Below are 25,492 nucleotides of genomic sequence, written 5' to 3'. Positions count from 1 at the left end.
CAGTTGTAAAATATCGGGATGTTTGTAGTGCCATGTCGCGCATGGAAAGGGACCCTGCACTCATCCCCGGTGGGCTTTCCTGAGGCCACAATCCTGTGGGTGAGGACAGCTGATGGTCTACTTGTATTGCATGTCTGGTATTCTGCACAACTACTTGTCCAGCACCCCCTCACTCATCCACCCTAACTGAAACTTTTAAATAAAATAAAATGAAATGACAGCTCAAGCAAAAGTTACGTTTAAACCAGGACCAAACTCAAAGAAAACCAACCTGCCTCCTCCCTTGAGGCTTGCATTTACTAATATCCGCGGGCTTAGAACTAACTTAGATGATGTTGAGTCATTTCTCCTTGTAAACACCCCGGATATCTTAGCATTAAGTGAAACTAACCTTCACTCCTCCATACCCTCTAACCACTTTAACATGCCTGGTTATCTCCCACTCTACCGTAAGGACTCGGACAGACATATGCATGGACTTGGAGTCTATATTCGAAACACCCTCCCCCTAACTAGAGAAATAAAACTAGAATCAGAGGGCCAGGCCTTTATGTGTTTCAGACTAAATATGCAACACAATATTAGCTACTTATATTTTCTCTACCGCTCTCCCTCAAACCAAGACTGTACCCTAATAAACAAAGTCTCAGACAGCATAGATATAGCACTCTCCCTCGATACTAGCGCACAAATACATGTATTTGGTGACTTCAATGTCCACCACAGTAACTGGCTAGGATTCTCAAATCACACAGACGTAGCTGGTAGCGCCACATATAGCTTCTCTATATCTCATTCCCTATCTCAGATGGTTACATTTCCGACACGTTTCCCAGACCAGCACGATCAACATGCCTCACTTCTAGATCTCTTTCTGACAACAGTTCCCAATGACTGTACAACAAATGCCCATAGCCCACTCGGGAATGCTGATCACGCTGTGATAATGGTAGAAATCAGCCTAAATTCTCGCCCTAAAACTGAAGACCCACTACTCAAAACAACGAGGTATTACAAAAAGGCTGATTGGGAAGCCATCAGGGAGCTCATCAGAGATGCCCCATGGCAAAATATCTTTACTCTTCCAGCGGAACAGTGTGCAAATGAGACAACTGAATGGTTCAAAACTGCTATTGAAGCACATGTTCCCGCACGGAAATACTATAGCAAGCCCCACTCCCCCCAATGGTTTACTTCTGCTTGTGCAGCTGCCATTTGTCAAAGGCAGCATGCGTTCCGCAGATTCAACCGACATAAGTCCAGCTCAAATAAACAGAAGTTTATAGAAGCTAGAAATAATTGTAAGAGAGTGATAGACACAGCTAAGTCAGATTACTCTGAAACCACCAGAAAGCGCATCGAAGCACAGAAATTAGGAACCCGGGATTTTTGGAAAATCTACAACAGCGTAGTTAATAATGGACAGTCAATTATTCCCCCACTAACAAACAATCATGAGGTTGCTTGCACGGCAACTGACAAGGCTAATCTGCTTGCCAGTCGGTTTGCCTCAAACTCCACACTGAACTCGGTACACCACTCACTCCCTGATTTTCCTCTGCGAACAGACGCCACACTTGACGACTTGAAAATCACCCCTTCTCAGGTACATGCTATTATAAAAAACCTAGACACCTCTAAAGCATGTGGACCAGATCTCATCCCGGCTGTGCTATTAAAAAAATGCTCTGCCGAGGTTGCTCCAGTTCTGTCCAAACTTTACAATAAATGCCTTAACGAATCTTGTTTTCCCGACTGCTGGAAAACCGCCTCTGTGGTACCAGTCTTCAAGAATTCTGGTGAAAGAACTGACCCACTAAATTATCGCCCCATTAGCCTCCTCCCGCTTTTCGCCAAAATATTTGAGTCCTTGGTTAATAAAGCCCTAGTCCAGCACCTAACAGCTGCTAAACTCTTGACTGACAAACAATATGGATTCAGGCAAGCCCGTTCAACAGCAGATATCTTAACTGTAGTTTCTGAACGTATATACCGTTCATTGGATAAAACAGGGGAGGGTAGAGCGGTGGCCCTTGATATATCTAAGGCTTTTGACAGGGTATGGCACGATGGTCTTCTAAGGAAAATTAGATCATATGGAATCACTGGAAGAATTCATAACGTAATTAAATCCTTCTTAAGTAATAGAAAAATCAAAGTTGTCCTCGACGGACGTACATCCAAACAATATGACATAAATGCGGGAGTGCCTCAGGGGTCTATCCTTGGACCTCTATTGTTCCTGATATTTATAAACGACCTCCCTGATAATATTGTTTCGGAGATGGGTATATTTGCCGATGACACCACTCTCTATAACAGATATGAGGGGAAAACAAATGAACACATATCCAAGAAAATGGCAGAAACACTAGAGGATGACCTCCAATCCGTAGTGGAATGGGGACAAAAATGGTTGGTCTCATTCAATGCTGCTAAGACTAAGCTTGTTTCCTTCAATAACTACAAGAAACCTTCTCTACCACCAATAGCAATGGCCAAGAACACATTGCCTGAAAGTACTTTTAAACTCCTCGGCCTAACGTTTACAGGGAATATGAACTGGAATAGATACATTGAGAGCATTGCCAAGGCTGCTGCAAGGAAGGTTGGCTCCCTCTACCGTGCTAGAAAACTACTTACGCCTGCCAGTATCCTATACCTCTATAAGGCAACCATTCGCCCATGTATGGAGTACTGTTGTCACATCTGGGCTGGTGCATCTGCTGCTTGTCTCTCGCTCCTGGACAGGGTTCAAAAAAGAGTCGCAAACCTGATAGGTCCTGAACTGTCATCTGGGCTTCAACCTCTGTCCCATCGACGAGATGTTGCATCCCTCTGCCTGTTCTACAAATACTTTAATGGTGAATGCTCTGACGAACTGCAAACACTTGTACCTCCCCGACGTAACTACCCCCGACAAACCCGACAAGCTACTAAGTCTCATCCCTTTACAGTGGAGATCCCTAGGTGCAAGAAAGCCTTTTACTCCAATAGTTTCTTCCCCAGAACTGCGGGTCTTTGGAACTCCCTTCCGGGATTCTGCTTTCCCAACTGCAATGATATGCAGAAGTTCAAGTGTAATGTTAACAAACATCTTTCTACTCTTCTCCCTTCATAATGACCCCGCTAATTAATTCCCTAATAGTAGCCCCCTGCTTCAAAGTGGCACTGTGCCTTGTTTGGGGTGAAAATTGAATAAAAAAAAAAAAAAAAAAAATATATATATATATATAATGTACACACACATATACACTTACTAACTGGCAACCCAGCGTTGCCCGATCATACAATACATTTAAACACATTTTAATTTATGCAGATTGTGTATGAATTATTACATCAGTCCTCTATTGAATATTATTACGAGGAATAATTTGCCTTGTGGGCTAATTCGCAAAAAAAAAAATATTAAAATTAAGAAAATAATAATAATAATAATGATAATGTCGTTCATCAAATTCCGTCTGTGTTTGTTTACAATATCACCTCAGCTGATATTTGGGCTTCACAATGAATACCCTGGAAAAGTCACTTCTGATTAATGTTTAGTTTTAAAATATGCAAATGAAGAATAGATCTGCTGCGATTTTAAATGGCACCTCTTTTTTTTTTATTGTAAATTGAACTGATTATTAAAAAATTTTTTTAATAAAATGGTGAGGTACATCAGGGCTTGAACTGGGGATCTGTAGCCTCTACCACTAAGGTATATCTCCAGATTGTATTAAATCTGTTTTTTTTTTGTTTTTGTCTTTTTAGAAAAAATGATTTGCTGAAATTTTATTATCTCCCTTGCCAGTGTAATATAAAATACTCCCCTATAAAAATAATTCTTTTTTATCTATAAGAGAGAAAAACTACTTTTAAGATCAGATTTTTTTCGATTTTCATTGGACGAATTTCTGTACAAAACATATCTAAGAACACTACCAAACATATAAATTAGCTTTGTATGAAATTTGCAAAAGATAGGCTCAACTGTTTCGGAACCTATGAGGAAGGAAATCACATACACACACAAAGTTACTTTTCTATTATATATATATATATATATATATATATATATATATATATATACATATATATATATATACATATATATATATATACATATATATATATACATATATATATATATATATATACATATATATATATACATATATATATATATATATATACATATATATATATATATATACATATATATATATATATATACATATATATATACATATATATACATATATATATATATACATATATATATATACATATATATATACATATATATACATATATATATATATACATATATATATATATATATATATATATATATATATATATATATATATATATACACTAGCAGGTCACCCAGCATTGCCAGGTTGTAAAATATGCATAAATATTATATTTTAATTCATGCAGATTTGCTATTAATTATTATAGAGTCAATTATCTATTGATTATTATTCAAAATATAGTAATGATTTCAAAAGTTATAAAAAGAATATCACTTGGGTACCATCAGCTAGATAAGTGAATAAAATAAAAGATTTTAACAGAAATAACTTTTCGCTTTGGTAGCTTTTCTTTTTTATTTTATTTTTTTATACAAACAATAAAGTCTGAATCAATGGGCAACCACCTAAAATATTTTTAGTAGAAGAAGTCATGTTAATCATCTAACCTGGATGCCCACACCTAACGTTCCGTACTCCCTACCTTGAATTTTCAAATTTTTGCTTCCAGTCTTTAGGACCTTATCAAAGAAGAAGGCTTTCTCAAGTAGAGAACCAGTCATTTTGACTAGGGAGGAGTTAGGATCCGAGTATTGGTGGTCAAAGGAGAGAATTGTTGTTTTAGAGGTAACAAGCCACTTTTTCCCCTTTGCACCATGTACTTCAAGTCGGTACGGCATAATCATGCTGACACACTGGTTCCTGTAAGATCACCAAAGTTAAGCATCGTTGAGCCTGGTCAGTATTAGAATGGGTGACTATTTGGAAATCTACTCTCCACTCATCTTGGCATTGTTTTGAGTCGTCCTGTGCTTTTCTTTGCCTCTGGAATTGGACAATGCCAACACAGGAGAGGTGTGATTCAGGATTGTGCAACCCTTGCTTCAGTTACATGAGCAGGCATTCTTACTGAGAGTATCCATTATCTTTCGAAACAGAACAGAGGCCATCATCACTCCAAGTTCGAAAATAGAGAGTAAAAAAAATCTTGACCATCAATACTCTTTAAAGTGTTGTCTGCATGAATGATCTCAGGATGTGACTTATAAAATAGTTTGTAAAGATACAATTATTGTAAATCAATGTTTGATAATATTATTAAAGAAACGAAAGTATATATATATATATATATATATATATATATATATATATATATAAAGAGAAAGAAAATGAAAACTGTAAGTTGAACTTTACAATCAAAATTTATTGTTCGACTGAATACTCCAAAAAACAATTTACAAAGACCTTATTCCGCAGAGTTTCAAAGAATGCTATTCTTATTATTCTTCTCATCAGAGGACATAAAGAAATCAGCAAATTATATTTGTAGCAATGCTAGAATTTGCTAGTTAAGGCATTAAGTGAAACCGCAATATATTGTCGTTATAAATTGTCAAATAAAAAAATGAAAAAAATATTGGATATGTAAAAAACTAATATAAAAACAAACCGCGCATAATATTTCAGCTTGAATGAAACTCCTCTAGAGTTGATCCAAAATGCAAAATAGTTCTTTAGATAGAATGTATTCCAAAATAAGTCCAGTGTGACAATGTATATAATCCGATTTGAAAGTTGTCAAAACAGCTGAAATAATGAAAATTGTTTTGTTTTTTTTCGGGCAGTGCAGTATGTAGTAAATGTAATTGTCAAAAAAAGAAGAATGCTCCCTCAATAATAACTGTATCTATAAAAATGTGATTTATTCATGAACTGTAACTGAGATACCATCTAAATCCCTCCAAAGAAACACCACTAATCTTTCCCAACAGCCAATCTTTGGTCAAACAAATGCCAATGAACTTGAACATCCCCCTCCTCTAATAAGCAGTACTAATAATATAAATAATGATAGTCCTTCACAAAACAACTTTTACTGACTTCTATGAATATTCATAACTTCACTGAAATAATTTCACCGGGTATTCCTAGATTCACCCTCAAGGATCATGAACCTAATTTCTATGACAACCCCTCCATCAGATTGATCTGACTATCTAATTCTGACTTAGGAGCTGTAAGCAAAAATATCTTAGATAGAATCATCCCTTCTATTAAAGAAAAAGTAAGTTTCCCTCTTTGGCTGAATTCAGATTTTGTAATTAATTGGTTTGTCTCCCTTAAAAATAAACACCTCCTTAACTTCATAACCTTTGGCATCCAAAATTATTATCAATCAATTTCTCCAATCCTTTTAAATAAAGCTCTTATCTTTGCTAAAAGAAATTCTGACTTAACTAATTTAGAAATAAAATTAATTCTCCTAGCGAGAAAGTCCCTTATACAATTTAACAATAAGCTTTGGATTAGAAAGGATACCCCTGATAATTTTGACATTTTGATGGGTGCTTCTGACTCTGCAGAAGTTACCGATTTAGTGGGACTCTTCTTACTGAAAGAAAAATACCACTTTAAACATATTCAAGGAGGCCTTTATAAAGACAATGCCCTTTTTACTACAACAGCCAGGCCAAGAGAGTACAACAAAACAATTAAAAAATTACATAACTTCTTCAATAACTTTGGCCTTTCTATAATTATCGAACCAAACAAAAAAACTTCAAATTTTCTAGATGTTACACTTAATCTTAATACCGAAACTCATAGCCCCTATCATAAACCTAATCTTACACTTTTATACGTCCATAAATCTTCTAACCACCCCAACTCAATTATAAAATCTATAGTACCATCTGTCTCTAGAAGAATATCTGCTCTTTCTGCTGATAAAAAAACTTTTAATCAAAATGCTACTTTCTTCAATAATGCCTTATGGAACTCAGGACACAAAGAAAAGATTTAATACAACAATTATGCTCCTCCTGCAGGACGCCTTAAATCTGTAATCACACACACTATGACTCGTAAGAAACCAGTTCAAATAACAAGATCTGCCGCTATCAATAACAATGGACCAGTCTACATATATAATCCAAACCAAAATACTAATCGCAATACCTCTAACCCACCCAGTCGCATCAGGAGAAAGAAAAATATTTGGTTTAATCTTCCATTTAGCCTAAATGTCAAAACTAAGGAATGCTTCAACATTGTACAAAACTCTTTCAAATACCCACACAGATATAGTTCTATTTTCAATAAAAATTCAATCAGGATTTCTTATTCAACAATGCCTAATTTAGCACAAAGAATCTTAACATCTAATAACAAAAAAATTAAATCAGCCCAAAAAATCCCTTTCCCAATTAAACCCAAAACTAACTAATTGTAATAACAAACATCTTTGCCCACTCAATAATGATTGCATCCATAAAGATGTTATATATTCTTGCACAATTACTGAGCTCCCACACAATCCTCCCATAACAGACACTAATATTTCGTCTTCAAGTTATCCTTTTTCCCATCTTCCATCAGATATAGTTACTAATCCAATACACCACTCGAGTAGCCCCTCCATCTACAATCATACAACTAGTAATAATAATAATAATAATAATAATAATAATGAGAAGAAGAATATTTCTCCTAACAGCCATCCTAACACTAACAACACTCATTATCCCCTCCAAAATAGTCCTCATACAGACATTGTCACACCATTTGTTGAACACTATGAACAAAATTCAAACTATTTAACTAATACAAATCAGCAAATTAATATTAATACCAGACCTCGAGCTTTTAATAAAGTACATACATATATCGGTGCTACTTCAACATTAATTAAGAAAAGAATATCAAACCACATTTCTTCTTTTAACAACCATAATTCTAATAATAACCAAGGAACTTCTCTAACCACTTTAATTAAAAAACTTAACTCTAACAATACCCCTTCTCAATCAAATGGACTATCATAAAAAAGTTAAGTCTTATACTCTAGGCTCTAAGTCATATCGCCTCTACACAACTGAAGCTATAACTATAATTACCTCCTCTCAAAGTAACAATATAATAAATTCTAAAAATGAACTGATCTCTTTCTGTAAACATAAGTCCAAATTTTATTATGGCAATTTTGAAATTGCATAGTTATTACTTTTACCTTTTATATAGATGTATACATTTTTTTTCTTTAACTTTATCGTTTTTTCTACATACTTCTTAAAACTTTATAATTTAATAATCCTTTATTTTAATTCTTTATTTCTTCTTTGCATGGCCGGTTTTTTATCTGCATTTTCTGCTTTATTCTTTAAACTTTCCTATCTATCTAATATATCAATCTACCCACACTTTCATATCTTGTATGTATATTTACTTATATTTTACTATATGCATTTACTTACTTTCTTGCTTGCTTTTTCTTGAATTTACAGATACCGGCCATCCTCTCCCCTTAAATAATTTTTTATTTATTGTTTATTTATTATTTATTTTCTATTTATTTATTAATTTATTTTCCATTTAGTATCTTCTAACAACTCTTGCTGACATTTTTAAATGATGACCTGTACATTTCAGTTGACCTATTTTTTGCGCTATATATTTTTTTGCGCCTTTTAACATTTCCTGCCTGGGTCATTTTGACATTTGTTTTTCTATTTTATATTTAATTCTATCACCATTTAATTTTTTTTCTCGTCTTCTTCCCTGATCTTTCTTATTTATATTTATGTCTCGGCAGTAAAGTGAAAAGCATACCTTATTTTTCTTTTATTAATATTATTGTAATTTTTTCCTTTTTTCCCTTGTACATATTTTTGTGAATTTTTCCATGGATTTCTGCCTTTGAATTATTTTGGACCATCTTCCAATTACGGGATTTCCTTGGATTTTACTTGTGCAAATGGAAATTCAATTAACTTTCTTGAAGTTATATATTTGGATTTTACCATCACTGGATTATTTATCTTCCACCAGACTATCCATTCACATGTAATCATCTTTTTCTTCACCATATTCCCCCTGCTTCACTTTTTTGTTATCAAGTAAGATCTTTGGCTTACTTGTTGTTTCATCAAATACTTTTGCATGCAAAATCCGATCCCACATTTTGCTAATTCCTACCTTCTGATGAGAAGGAAAGTATTTCTTCGAAACTCTGCGTTTATTTTTATTTTCATATATATATATATATATATATATATATATAATTATCATTAGTAGCAGTGGCGGTGGGGTGTAGGGGTGGTAGCAGTTTTAGCATCTGTTATAATTTGTATATGTGTATATAATTATCCTTATGTGTGTCTATGTATGTATATCTATATTTATTTATATATATATATATATATATATATATATATATATATATATATATGAAGTTTTTATTTTATTTATTTTTATTATTATGTCTATGTATATGTGTTTTGTGCATTGTATGTATATGTATATATGTACTTGCATGTTTATGGGTGCACTTATGTATGTATAAATGTAGGTAAGTATGTGTATGTATGTTATGTGTATACGTATAAGTATGTATGTGGGTATCAGTATGTGTATATTTTCTTTTATCAATATCGCTATATGATTGACATAATCATTTGTCATTATCCCTGTTGCTGCTATTATAAATATTATTATTATCAACATCTTTATTTTTTTTTTGTTTTTACTAAATTTTTATACTTATTACTAAATTTATTACTATAATTACTAAATTATTATTATTATTATTATTATTATTATTATTACCCATGATCATTGAGTATACTATTATTAGAATTATTTTGCATTTATTATTATTATTATTTTTATTATTATTTTTATTATTATTTTGTCATCTTTATCATCATCATGACTTTTCGACAGCCTTAATAAACTATGATTCTGTATCACTTAAAATATTAAATCATCATTCCTACACTTTTTTTTAATAATGACATCGAATTTCTTTATAGAAACATCTGTTTCATTCTGTCTAGACAATTTTCAGTCACAGTAATATGAGCTTTCGCGTTTGTTTTTTTTTTTCCTCGTTTGAAATCACTTTTTCTTTTTAAGCCGATGATGAAGGTTCTTATTTTGTATTTCTCTCTTCTTACTATTAGGTCCCATTTGACTAGGGACAGACTTCTCTTTGGACTACTGCACTGCCCGGAAAAAAACAATTTTCATTATTTCAGCTGTTTTGTAAAATTTCCAATCGGATTTTTGAAAACTTTCCAATCGGATTATATACATCGTCACACTGGACTTATTTTGGAATACATTCTATCTAAAGAATTATTTTGCATTTTGGATCAACTCTAGAGGAGTTTCATTCAAGCTGAAATATTATGCGCGGTTTGTTTTTATATTAGTTTTTTACATATCCAATATTTTTTTCATTTTTTTATTTGACAATTTATAACGACAATATATTGCGGTTTCACTTAATGCCTTAACTAGCAAATTCTAGCATTGCTACAAATATAATTTGCTGATTTCTTTATGTCCTCTGATGAGAAGAATAATAAGAATAGCATTCTTTGAAACTCCGCAGAATAAGGACTTTGTAAATTGTATTTTGGAGTATTCAGTCGAACAATAAATTTTGATTGTAAAGTTCAACTTACAGTTTTCATTTTCTTTCTCTTATAATAAGTTCTACTCTCTATTGCGTATTGAGCTTTTTTAATTTGGTTGGGATTACATTTTCTATATATAAGTACTGTTATTTATATTAGTTTGAAGTTTACCATTGCGTATATCAGGTAAACACTACATCCCTTTGTTTTCATTTATATATATATATATATATATATATATATATATATATATATATATAGGCACTACTTAAAATAAATTCAAGGGTAGATATAATCATCACATGATAACATTCCAGGGTGAAAGCTATAAACATATTACATTGTCTAAATACTTGTAGGAATAAAAAAAAAATCAGCTCTAATATCGTTCGGTAAATCTTAAAGTTAGTCACACATTAAAATATAAATATTGCAATATAAATAGTAGAAACTGTAAATTGTCTTTAAAAGAAAAATGCTAATTGATAAACTTAAAAAATCAATTCAAATTATTTAATAAAAAGTAAGAATTTATAGCTAACTGCAGACATATGAATAAATATCTGCTTTGCTATTTAAGCCTCGATTAAATATAAAGCACCTAAGTGTACAATTTATCCTGATGCATACTTTCAGAAAAAATAGTAAAATACTACTTGTACGCATGCATAAAGAAAAAAAGTGCAAAAAATGTCATTTTTGATGACAGGTAATACCATGAAACTGCAATAAAATATGTTAAATGCAATTTTTTTCATATGTTATTATTGATAATACTATATATTTGGCTTGTATTATTTATGCTCTTATATTTTACTTTTTTTTAGGCCAAAACCAGCAACAGAACGATGCGAGTAAGGTAAGGAATTCACCATTTGTAATGATTTCTTTTTTATTTTTTGGCGGGAGGAATATTAGTTTTTTTTTGTTTCTTTATGCTTTCCATTTAATCAGTTCTCATTTTGTATTATTTTTTTAAATTTTTTATACTCTTTCTTATATATATTAGAACAATACCCATCCTAGGATAGGCAAAGTTAATTCTTTAAATAAAGCAATTTTATGTCTCCTTAATATTTTTTTACAACGATTAAAATTAAGATAGAATGATACTAAACCTTGTGTCTAGAATTCTTATTCCAATTTTTATAAAAATCTGTTACATGATTTTGATTTTAGAAAATGTCTAAAATGTGAAGCTTAAGCTTAAGTGATTTAAAGAAGAAAATTAAATTCAGGGAATCTTGCTTAATTTTACTATGTTGTTATGGATGATAACGACTACCAGTTGTCAAAATTTCTGCTTTTCATAGTTGTTATTTCTAACAAATATTAGGTTTTCAAATCTTGTCCCTTAGTTTTGGACGCTATTGTATGTAAATGTGTGTTTGTATACGTACATCTATATGGATATATTGTCTGTATGCGTATATCTATGTAGATGTGTGTGTGTCTGCGTATATCTATATAGATGTTTCTATGTATACATATATATAGATGTGTTAAATATTTTTCTCTTTGAACATGGTTATGTTTTTGTTAGTTTAAAACTCTAGAAAAACATCAAAGAATTTCATTTGCTAAACCTGATAATAAAAATGATTGATGGAATTATATTTTCTTTTTTTTATTATTAAAATGAAAATTTCTGTTGAAGACCAACCTCTTTTTTCTTTCTTCTTTTTTTTATCTCATCCTTCATCACGTGTCACCTTTCATTTTCTTCCCGTGTTTCATTTTCTGTTTTCAAACTTGTGAATGTACCGTTATTTTTACCCCCCCGACCTTTAAGGTCCACGTTTTCGCTAGGGTTGATTAATTTGTACAAGATGCCTTCAATAAGTTTCCAGACTTCGTTTATATGGGCCCTTGTATTGATAGTACACACATGAAACTAGTTCCCTTTTTAGTAATCTCCTCCAGCTGCAATGCACTTGTTGTACCGTTCCAACAACTTATAGAAGGCCACATGGAAGTCCTCTTGTGTGAGCGTATCAATGACCCTCATCACAGCCTCTTTCATCTCCTCAGTTGTCTTATAACGACAGCCTCTAAGGTTTTCCTTGAGGTTAGGGAATAACCAAAAGTCACAGGGAGCAATGTCTGGACTACAGAGAGGGTGAGGAACTGTTTTGATGCCCATCTTGGTTAAATAGTCTGTGACAAGGATAGAGTTGTGGATTGTTGCATTTGCACAAATCTTCCATATCTTTAGTTCACTACAAATAATTGTGTGTACGGTTCCCACACTGACATCAAACTGTGCACTTATTGTCTCTATAGACACACAACAGTCTTTATTCATGAAATTCTTTATTTGGCCAATCAACTCTGGTGTTCTGACTTCCTTACTCCTTCTACACTTCTCATCATCCCTCACAGGCTCCCTGCCTTCCTTGAATCTCTTATGCCACAAAACCTGATGCTCAATTCATGCAAGATGGTTCCAAAAGCAATCTGAAGCATTCCATACGTTTTTGTGGCATTTTTTTTCCAAGTTTAAAACAGAATTTTATTGCATATCGTTCTTCTAAAGTTTCCTCACGTCCAGATTACATTTTTGAAATTCACCAGCTGTGACAATCAGGCTTTAGTAGGGTGTATTCCAATTCCTTCTGTAGCTGTTCATTTGAACCTGAAATCATAAAAATTGGTCAGTCATCTCATAAGATGTATAGCAACAACATATTGAATTTTCAGTTGTCTACAATAATTTTAAATGTCTGTAAAGAAAATATCTGGAAACTTATGGCACCTTGTACATAATCCTTTTTTGCTAATGCATAATCATTTACTCCCATGTATGGAGTATTTTTGCCACATCTAAGCTGCTGCACTAATTACTCTTTTTATTGAACAAAAGGGTGAAAAAAGGGATTTCTAACAGGATCGGTTCCACACTGTCTACCATATACACACATCACTACCGTGTTTACAACCCTGTGTTTGTTTTACAAGTATTTCCGTAGTATGTGTTTGGTGAAGTCACTGCACTTATATCCCATCAACGAAAATACTAGCACTAAAAACAAAATTTTATTGTTTCATTGTAGAAGTTCCTAGAAGTCGGGAAATTTTCTATTTTACTAACTTTTTTCCTCAGATTACTTGCCTTTGGAATTCCCTCCCTGTTTCCCTTACCAAACCAACAAGCAGAAATCAAAAAAAAAAATAATGGGAACAAACATCTTGCTGCCCAACTCCCCATTCAGATTGCCCTCCTTATAAATCTGGCCTCTATCATAGTTGTCCCATACGTTTCAATGGGAATATACCTTGTTTGGGGTAAATAAAAATAGAAAAAAATAAAAAGATTACATCAAAACTTTTACTCAATTCGTCAAATCAAGAATTTTGTGATTTATCAATTCATTGATAATCTATGGAATGTCATGAACCCATAATTTACTTTCAATAAAATAGCAACTTGCATTCAACTAATCATATACAATGAATCATTTATAATTATTTGCTAGCATTAAATAACCAAAAAAGGTTTGATATGAAGTAAAACCAATAAAAAAGGATCTTGTGATCTTTTTATACCATGATTGCTTGCCTCCACCCCACCCTTTCTAGGTGCTCAACTTCTCGCTCATTTGTCCGATGATTTGGCGACCATTGTGGCACCAAATATGACTTGTCAACCAACTTTCTCCAGACTAAGACAAAAAATAACTGCAGATGACAGAAACTTGTATGGTTTGGTTGCAGGATGGTTGGATGTTTCTTTCTAAAACTAGTTGCTCTAACAAGGCTTGATAATCTAGTTTACTCTATTATTTCGTGGGGGGGGGATATATTTATTTCCCTAGGATATTAGAGGAAGTGGTTCAGTAATCTTTGCAGAACTTAAATATGGCAGGTGAAGATTTTTTTTTTTTTTTTTTTGTTAAATATTTTTTTGCTTAATATCTCATCTGTTTTCTCCAACTGATTTTCTGCCTTCCTGGATGTGGTTACTCATCATTTGTTCTGTCCACTTTCGGATGTTGTCCTACCACCTTTTTCTTTGTCCACCCATCCCTCGTTCTCCGTGTACATTTCCCTGCAGGATTGTTTTTGTGAGATCTGATGGTCATGTGACATGACTATATCACTTCATTTTCCTTTTCTTCACAATGGCCAATAGATCTTCATATGACCTGACTGCTTTTTTTTTTATCTATTCACTTACTCATTCTAACGTAAAATGCACCAAACATTAAATGTTATTTTTTCCTTTCCCTTTGCAAAACTCAATCATGTTCTGCAAAGTAAAATTAAAAAAAAAAAAAAATTTTTAAAGCAGACCAAACACCATAATAATGTATAAAGATATAAACAACTTGAACCATAAATCTTTTTTTTTTTTTTTTTTTTTTCAAAATTACTGGATTCGGCATTAAATAACCAAAAAGGCGTCGATATACCGTAAAACAAAACAACCAAACTAAACTCCATGAATAAATATTTGATGAAAAACAACTTGAAGCATGAAAACTTTTTCTAAAAATATTGGATTCGGCATTAAATAACCCGAAAAAGGTTGACATGCCATAAAACAAAACAACCAAACCAAACCAGTATCTCTGTGGCCTGTATTTTTTTCTCTTGGTCCGCAGTTAATGTTCATGGCTCACACGCATAGAAAAATATGGAGATGACCAGAGCACATCAATATGAATTTTGCGTTAACTGTGATGTTTCTCTCATTGCATGTGGGCCTTTAAATTGACTCTGTGTTCTTTAGTTTGTATAAATTTGTGAAAATAAAATCGAGTTAATCATCTCCGACTCTCATATTTAATCTCGTTAACAAACTAGAATTATAAATAATGAGTGCTTATGATTTAGGACAAAGATCAAAGTGTTATACCTGTTTAACTCCGTTGTCTTTGAAGAGTTCATCTCTTTTACTTTAGGTTTACTACGTAATTATGTTTTCAATACATTGTGTTTTACACAACATCCACAGAAATCAATCTTCCAACCTGAAACAACAAGATCTTTATCAGTTTGGCTTGTTTACATAATCTCTATCTATCTAAAATCTGTTTCGCACGTAAAAGAGTTGAAGTCAAAAAAATAAATCGGTATGCATGGAGTTTGGTCTTCATCAGGATTCCGCTATCCTGAAGGAATCTTAAAAACGAGTTTTCCAATGTAACGTGCGGCACAAATTCTTGAAGTTTTTCTTGCAGTTGTGTCAACTGGCAGGATGCTTCTAGGATACTTGAACTAATGCGCGTGTTTAAATACGCGCGTGCGCGCACACACACACACACACACACACACACACACACACATGAACATTGTTTAATACATCCAGATGCATTGTCTTTGTAAGACATGATTTTGTTTGTATTTCAGCGCAACACCTCTGGCTGGCTTCAGCTTGAGAAGCAGTGGGTGAATATGACATCCATTCCACTTCTATATGCTTTCATTACAAGATATATGGCAGGAACTGACAAACTCAGGTAAGAGATGCTTGCGTGTCACTCTTTATTTCTCTAGTCTTCTCTCTGTATCACTATCTTTATCTTTTTTTTTTTACTTTCTATCTCGCTCTCGTCTTCTCTCCCCCCCCATTCTCTCTCTCTCTCTCTCTCTCTCTCTCTCTCTCTATATATATATATATATATATATATATATATATATATATAAGGTTAAAGGTATTCAAGAGAGATAACTAATGAATTTAACGAGGTTATTAAGAGTGCTCAATAAAAGAAGAGCAAGATATATTTTTATTTATATAAACAAATTTGTCGCAACACAAATTAATTTAAACAAATGGTCGCAACATTGGTCATGCTAATGTTTTGGACAAATGGTCGAGTAAAGCCAGAAATTCTTGTCAGGTGACTTAAATGGTTGCTTTCCACAGAAGAAAACAGTCCTCAAAAAGTAAATAAATAAATAAGTATATATATATATATATATATATATATATATATATATATATATATATATATATATATATATATATATAATTAATTTCTCTCGTACATAATATCTCTTTCTTGTTCTCTCTTGCTTTCTTCTTAAACAACCTCAAAGAATTAAAAAAAAAAGAAGCAAATATACCAAATCTAAAATCAAGTAAAATCAATCACACATTTTGAATAATCAAATCCCACATTTTAACAACACTAAAATAAAATAAAAAGAAACATTGTAAAAACTGACTAAAATTTTTTTTCAAATTTGATGCGTGCAACATTGTGTGTTTCTGTGCATATAAAGGTAGTTCCATCTTGAAGGAAAAAAAATGGCTGCTCATCAATATGGTGGGCTTAAGATAAATGCTTCTTTATTCACTTTTAGACATCGTTTCTCTTACACACAATATTTCTTTCTTGTACTCTCTCTCCCTCTCCCCCCTCTCTCTCTCTCTTTCTCTCTCTCTTTAATAAACAACCTAAAAGAAGAACAAACATACCAAAATCTAAAAATCAAACAAAATCAATCACACATTATGAATAATTAAATTCGACACATAAAGCGAAGAAACACTAAAAACTGACTGATTTAAATTTAAAAAAAAAATTTTTTTTTTAATTTAACCTACAGTGGCTTACTAATGGTTAGAACGCCGGTAAGCACCAACAAAAATAAAATAAAATAAATTCCTTTTATTTACATAAGGTCTGCTTAATAGCCGGTCATCAATATGGTGGGCTTAAGACACGTTTTTTTTTTGTTTATTGTATTTTTAAACATCTGAAATAAAATTCTTTTGTATCTCATCAACTATTTTGATGTTAGACTACGACAAACATTCTTTATTGGTCATCAAAAGTTAACTGGTTAAACTTAATTTCAATTATACCATGTTTTCTGGTCAGGGTCTCAGTATCCATGCATGTTGTCATCGTGTCTGTTAAGACCAAAGATAATTCATAGTTGCCACAAAATCATTTCATATTTATAACATTATTTTTAATTCAACACCAAGTCTTTTGGGAAGAGAATACTTTGTCTCATGTTGTTTAGCTATCTGAACTACAAGTCAAATGAAAGTGAGGAAATACAGGGGCAGAGAGAGATCCTTTTTTCATAAGCTCATGGCTTAATTATTTTCAATGCTTGTGAAAACATTGTAATACACATGTTATTTTTGCGAAGCCAACACTACCCTATAAAATGTCTGAGAGAGTAGAAAGTGGACTGGGTTTACTTTTGCTTCCCTTATTTTGTCCTTTAGTCCTCATATTCGATAAAGCATGTTTCTGACATAGGGAGCAGAATTGCTGTTTTCGAAGTCGGAATCAACCCATCTAATACTTATTGTTGGTTAGTTATATACCTCCTACTGATGAACGATCACTAACGTGTCCTCACATATCATAAATACTGTTGGACATTTGTTTATTTTTTATTTTTTTATATAGGCATCAATGTAAGTGGAACGGCTCATCAAAAACTTGTTTACGTTAGACTTGAAGACAACCCTATTGTAGTCAGCTGGAAAGTAGGAAAACGGAAGACAATTCCATAGGCGTGCAGTTCTAAGAAAGAAGCTTTGTTCATGGAATCTACGTTTAAGTTTAGGCGCAGATAAAGAGTGGGGGAGAATTTTTTATAGTATTTTCAGCTAGACGAGTGTTTCTTGTGAAAGTTTAGCGAGAGGGGACCATAGATTGAAGCTCAGTCGAACACTTGCCATGAAAATAACGATAAAGCAGAGACAAACTCGCAACATCTCTTCTGTGAGAAAGAGGTTGTAGGTAAGAGAAAAGGACATCCCCTACGAGGCTACAAAGTCTATTTTGAACTCGGTCAAGGCAAATTTTTTTTTTTTTTTAGCTTGTACCATTTCACGTAGGTAGGTACTTGAGTAGGTATACCAGTAAAAAAAATATTCAGCAGATTTTATAAAGTTGTTTTCTTTTTTTAATGAAGGCCCAATGCATTTGAAGTGGTTGGAGTCGATGGTGTAAGTTCAGGTGTTGTGGTGTGTGAAGACACGAGAGCATTAGCAGAATGGATACAATCAATATCGGAAGGCATCAACACTCAATTCCGGCAATTGGTACGTATGCAGCCGTCATCACAAAAGGAAACAGTTTTTTGTTTGTTTTTTTTTTATGAATTCTTTTATTTTATTTTATTTTTTTAATTCAAACGAGTTTGATTAGACAAAATCTGCAACTGTTGCTTATTTATCATTTTTTAATTTTTTTAATTGAATTTTTCATTTATTCTGATATGCCATATAATATTAGATTTGTCCTTTACGACTGGGGACCAATTGTGAATTTCATATTCTTATGAAACATCCTCATTGGAGGAAGCTGATTCCACTTGCCCAATGTTAAGTGTTGCTTTGGGCTACTTGAACTGGTAATACCAGGGTTGGAGAAGTGCAGTCAGTTATTGTGCATCCCTTGTTTCTCTATAAACGTCTCATTGCACAGGAAACCTTTCATTGCCTCTTGGGCATAGTTTGATTCTATGCAACCAGAATTATACTTGTCTGTGTTCTAAAATGTTTTAAGCTACGTTAAATATGAATGTAAAAACCAATGCAAATATTTTTTTCATCACCAAATAATTTAATAGAAACACATTTTATTTACCTGTCTTAATAGGTTAGGAAGTGGTACAAAATCAGTTTAAAATCAGAACTCATGTATTGTAGGTATTTACTTCTTGCTTTCTTTCATCCTCCCACGGAAAGATGTGACACAAGGTCATAAAGTGAGGATTGAAAATCCAGCTCACAAGAGATATGTGTACTCTGGTTCAGCAAAAGTGCTGGAGCAGCTCTGTCGGCATTCTCTGGTAGAGATGCTCTAAGTCATTAGCAAAAAACTAACTCCTTTTCACAGAGAGATGGCAAAGCCTGGGATGTATTGTAAAGTAACTAGTGTGGGTTAAAGCAAAACAAAACAAAAAGCACTTCAACAAAACTCCTGCAATAAGGAGGATTAACTTTGGACTCCCCTTTTGTGCTGAAGGGGGAAGAGTCCTTGAAAATAGCTGGCTCCTGCACTTAAGTCTAAATGTAAATGACTGCACAGGAATGAGAAGGATAATGTCTTTAAAGCAGATCCTGGATTTACTTTTTTGCAGCCGCGTAATTCTTTCTTCCTTTTTGTCCTTTAGTCCTCTCATTCTATGAGCAATGTTTCTGACAAAGAGGGAAGAATTGCTGTTTTCTGGATCAGAATCTATTCCATTTAACATTTTGCGTTGGCAAGTTTTTGATTTTGAAGTAGTATTTTTTTTTCATTTCTTACATCAAGTGGTTTTATGCTTTGTCTGGAGCGATTTCCATTTAAAAAAAAGTTGTATTGGAAACGTAATTTTGATTTTAAACAAACATTTGTTTGTTTATTTTTTTTTTAAATATCTGCATTGTATTGGCTTTATAAAATTGCGTTTTCAATTTAAATTTAAACAACGCTTCTATTACGGAGAAAAAAATCTTCATAATTCAATTTACTTGCGACCATGCGTTCTCGTGAATTGGATATTTAAAATATCACTGTTGAACGGATCTCGATTTTCTAGCAACACTACGCCACGAAAAAAAAAATCAGGCTGTTTATATCCTGACGAAGTTGCTATACTTGCCAAAAGTTTGGATTTTAAACAAATAAATATTTGAATAAAATATGCATTATATACGTTTGAAGCCAAAACAACGCATTATTACAGAATAAACATTTATTTTGTTTGAAAATTTATATTGAAATTCATAAACATATTTCGAAGCAAAGCCTCATCTTCAGTATGTCTTCCTTTATTTCTTTCTTTTTTTTTTTGCCATGTTGTTGTTGGAGCAGAGAATCAGAAAGTATAAGTCTGTTTGTTGTTTATACGGTAGTTTTTTTAAATCTCATTAAATCTTGTTTATTTAAAAAAATATGCTTGAGTTGTATTGGCTTCATAAAATTACGTTTTCAATTCAAGTTTAAACAACGCTTCTCTCACAGAGAAAAAAAATAAAAGAAATCTTCAGAAGAAAAATGTATTTTCTATACTGGTTGCTATTTCGTTATTGGACTATTAGCTAACAGTCTATGATTGAACTAATTTGGTTGCTTTCTTGATTGGTTGAAATTTTAACGCAGATTTTTAATCAATCTTAAAGTAACTGCAACAAATAGTTTGATAAGAAAAAAAAACACGTTTTATTAGGAAAATTATTTTTCATAAATATTTAATGAATCAATCAAATTTTTATTATTATTTTTTTAATTAAATACCAATTAAAAAAAATTGTTCATATCTGGATGACTTGATCCACCATCTTTAATGTATGCCGTGTATGCGTTGTGCTGGTGTGCTCGTTTTTTCATAACAAATAAACAACATAAGAATATTGAGGGTTCCTGATGTTTATTCACTGCCTTTCACCCCCACCAACTGATCAAACTCTTGCCATGAATTTTGGTTGGTTTCAGCCACGTTTTTGTCTACACCCAATCCGGCATCAATTGGTATAGCTCAGCGATAATCTCATCTCATATCCGGTCTTGTAGTTATACTCATCAAAAGATAGCATCTTTTCTTCTTCATGTGTGACGCCACAATTATGTTCTTACCAAAGTGTCAATGTTGCCCTCCTTTTTTATAACATAACCTGTTTGTTTTTTTCACGATTCCAAAATTTACAAATTCAAGAAAAGATTTCTTCGTCTTTGAAATTATTTCCATAAATGTTTCGAAAAACTCAAACGGTTTTGAATTATAAAAAAAAAAATTAGTTGATAAATTTAAGACAATTTTTCAATTTCTTCAAAAAAAAAAAAGGCAAGAACATCTTTTCATGTTTTTTGTGTGTATGTCTATTGGCATTTATAGAATTTTCTTCTGCTATTGAAATTTGAAAAATATTGCTTTCAAATATATTTTTTTTTTCCAGAAATGGGGGTCCATTATAATTATTGTGTCATTAGACAGTGCTAATGCTGTTAAACATATTTTGTTGAATAAGATCTATTGATCATTCAAAAAGTGCTAATAAATTTTTGGAAATGTTTTATTTACCTTATTCTTAGACTTATTTGTTTTACCTTATTCGTAAACTTATAGAAGTTTGTTATAATTTTGGAAATTACTGATTAATATATCTAACAGACACAGAATGTATTTCTTTGTTTCTAAATTTTTGAGATGAGGATTGGTTATTCGTATTATTTATATTCTTCGGACTACTGTTCTCATCTTGAGTGTCATTTTCACAACGTTTTGATCAATATAACCTCCAACGTACTTCAGGTATAACTCTGGAATCTAAACTGGATATATATATATATATATATATATATATATATATATATATATATATTGTAATAATATCTAGTAATAAATAGTAAATATAATATGTATATATATAGTTTTTAAAATATAATTGTCCACTGACATGTGTTTCATCGTCTACGACTCATCAGAGTGGCTAAATCTAGCAAGATTCGAAATTGGGACCCTATGGTAAGAAGCATAAACCTCTACCACCAGGCTATCATGCAACTGCTGAATACATCGCGATTTACGTAGATGTTATTTATTTGTTTTTGTTTTTCACGATACTTTTTGAACAAATTCAATTATTTATAGGAAAGTGCATTTTTATCTAAATGCGAGTTGAGAATAATTTTCCCTTTGATCAATTTGGAATCCCTAAATGGGGAGCGGCATATGTATTGTTTCTTTTTTTAATATAATTATCCACTGACACGTTTCGTCGTCTACGACTCTTCAGAGTGGCTTAACTTCTTTTAAAATAATTCCTGAAAAAGAAATACAAAATTAACAAAACGCCTAATTTTGTGCAGTCGAGAGTTCAGAATTTTGAGAGAATCTTTTAAAAATATATATATATATAGTCATGGATATTTTTTAACCTTTAAAACTATATAAAAAATAAAAATAAACATTTTTAGTCCTTCGTTGAAAAATTATTTTGTTAGTAAGTCAATTAATCTCCTGCAGTCACTAAATCAACTTGCTTTCATGAATTCACAATAGTCGTAATGTTATTTAAGGGATCATCAGTTTTCTATCATGAAACACTGCCTCAGGGATTAAAAAACAAAATAGTATATTAAATCATGGTTCTCCAGCAGTGTTGATCAAACACCACCTTCTTCTAGTTTTTTGTTCCAGAATAATTAGGCTAACCTATTCATGTTATCAAAAGAAAAAAATGCATTTCTTACATGTGTCATCTATTTTTATCTCCAAAAAGGAAAATTTTTGTTTATTTACAAATCTGCTGTATTCATACGGTTTGGATTAATCCATTGCCCTACTTATCACCCCCTCTTTCTTTGTTATTATTTTATATATATATATATATATATATATATATATATATATATATATATATATATATATATATATATATATATATAATGAAACAAGAATTACAATTAAGTTTATAAAGACAATCCAAAATAGCAGACTTAAAATATATTATAAATATTAAAGACTTAATATTTATAATACTTAATTTGTGTTTCCTTTTTGAAAATTAAATAAGTTTTTAACATGTTTTGTTAATTCTTTGATCTTATATATATATATATATATATATATATATATATATATATATATATAGTGAGCGAGAATCTTGACAAAGTGCTCAATTAATAAGAAAAGTTACATATAAAAAAAAGAGCATAATATTTAGTTTTATATTTGTTACAGAAGATCATTTCCCAGGGAGATAGCTATAAACAGAGGCTTATCGGTCCCCTTAGTCTTCATTTGAAACCGACGGTACCATTGTTGTTCTGATCTTCTGTAGAACACACACACACACACGCTCATAAATTCTGATATAAATGCTTATGTAAAACTAATAACTAGCATATATATATATATATATATATATACTAGCAAAAGTACCCGTCGTTGACTGGGTTCAAAAACAGCCTACAGAAAATCGACTCTGATTTATGAAAGAATGATAGGTTATGAAAAGAAAGGGTTGTAAATTTGCATTGAATTTGGGGGTATCAAAACCAAAGCAAAATATGATGAAAGCAAAAAAAAAAAAAAAAAATAGATAAATCCCATAATTTATTATACCATACCTGTTCACACTGAAACACTTATCACAATATTCTGTGGATCTATATTAAAAAACTTTGTTAAACTTTGTGACATATTTCCATTCTATGGAGGTCATGTGCGAACGAACACCCCATAATTTTATTATACCATATTTCTCCAAACTGAAACATAATTATCAAAGTATACTTACGCAGATAGATATGAATTGTCTTTATAAAATTTGTGTGTATTTCCATTTTATAGAGGCCAGGCGTGAACGCAGACCCCACAATTATATGATACCATCCCTATTTAAGTTAAAACATACTCATCAAAGTATATCTATATGTACATCTATATCAAAAATACTTGTAAACGTTTTTTTTAATTTTTAATTTTTTTATTTCCATACTTTGTGGACCAGGCGTGAATGCAGACCTCACAATTTTAATGAACCACCGTTCTGCCAAATCAAACATACCCATTCCTGTGTCTCGATACATCTTCTATCATTAAATGTAATCAGTTTTTTAAAATAGTCAACCATATAGGAGCCTATTCGTGACCAGACACACACACACACACATTCAGCTTTACATATATATATATATATATATATATATATATATATATATATATACACAATCTTCTTATGAATATATTTATTTGCATTTCTTTTTTAGATATCAAAATGGAACAAAATGTTGATACCTGAAGATCAGGTAGGTGAAATTCTTTGTGTTGTTCACATTTTTATTGTGAATGCAATTCCCCAAATTTTAGTTCAGTTTTATATTTATTACCATTTTATTATTTTTTTATTATTTTTTTTTTCACCAAAAGTCAGCTGAGTCACTTAGTTATCTTGTAACATTATTTTCTTCATGTGAAATAATCATTTAAGGCTGCTGCAAAGAATGTGGGTTCCCTTTACCGTGCTAGGAAATTACTCACATCTGAGAGCATCCTGTAGTTCTATAAAGTCACCATTCGCCCATGCATGGAATATATTGTAGCCACATCTGGTCTGGTGCATCTACCACTAGTCTCTCCCTCTTGGCAGGGTCCAAAAAAAGAGTCTCAAATCTAATAAGTCCTGCTTCGTTGACTAAGCTCCAACCTCTGTCCCATCACCACAATGTTGCATCCACGTGCCTGTTTTACGAGTACTTTAATGAAATGTGCACCAATGAATTCATTGCACTTATGCTCCCTTGATATACATACCCATGAATAACCTGACAAGCAGCAAAATTCTATCCCTTCACTGTTGAAGCTCCTGGATGCTGGAAAGCTTTCTTCTCCAATAGTTTCTTTTCTTAGATTACTAGACTTTGACATTCTTTCTGTGACATGCAGAAGTTTAAATGTAATGTGAACAGACATCTCGCTCATCTCCTCACATAGTCCCCCTATAAACATGGTCCCAAATAGTAGCTGTACGTCTTGTTTGGGGTGAACAAAAATAAAAAATAAAAAATAGTATAGAAATACATTTTTTTTTTTTTCATTATGGTTTGAAGAAATTTTAAAAAATGTAAAGAATCGGCCGCGTAATTAGTTATTTTGGCTGGTATTGAAATAAAGATTTTTTTTTTTTTTTTTTTTTTTTTTTTAATGTTTGTATACAACATTGTTCGATATTATATTTTCTTGGGGAATTTTTTTTTGTTGTTGTTCCACAATAGTAACTATCATGTGTAACATTATGAACGTATTACTTGAAAGCTAGAAGGGTTATCTCCCTTACATTGTGCGGCAACGTTTTAAAAATTGTTTAGAAACGTCATTATCTCCGTTTGTAATTAATACTGCTATATATTCTTATTA

The 25,492-nt window shown here is 31.9% G+C and overlaps 1 protein-coding gene across 4 annotated transcripts in view; it reads left to right on the top strand.

The window, feature by feature from the left end:
- The window catches only part of LOC145279663 (gamma-1-syntrophin-like), a 686,561-nt gene that overhangs the window by 644,867 nt on the left and 16,202 nt on the right, over positions 1 to 25,492 (top strand). For all 4 annotated transcript variants that reach the window (XM_080130906.1, XM_080130908.1, XM_080130909.1 and 1 more), the window contains 4 exons: positions 11,494 to 11,525; positions 16,019 to 16,128; positions 18,557 to 18,686; positions 24,346 to 24,384. In XM_080130906.1, coding sequence (XP_079987032.1) covers positions 11,494 to 11,525; positions 16,019 to 16,128; positions 18,557 to 18,686; positions 24,346 to 24,384 — 311 coding nt within the window. The remainder of the gene's footprint in view (positions 1 to 11,493; positions 11,526 to 16,018; positions 16,129 to 18,556; positions 18,687 to 24,345; positions 24,385 to 25,492) is intronic.

The sequence above is a fragment of the Euprymna scolopes genome, chromosome 7 (genome assembly GCF_053919585.1).
Source record: "Euprymna scolopes isolate OS-2025 chromosome 7, ASM5391958v1, whole genome shotgun sequence".
Classification (NCBI taxonomy): Eukaryota; Metazoa; Mollusca; class Cephalopoda; order Sepiida; family Sepiolidae; genus Euprymna; species Euprymna scolopes.
This window is presented reverse-complemented; position numbering and strand designations above follow the sequence as displayed.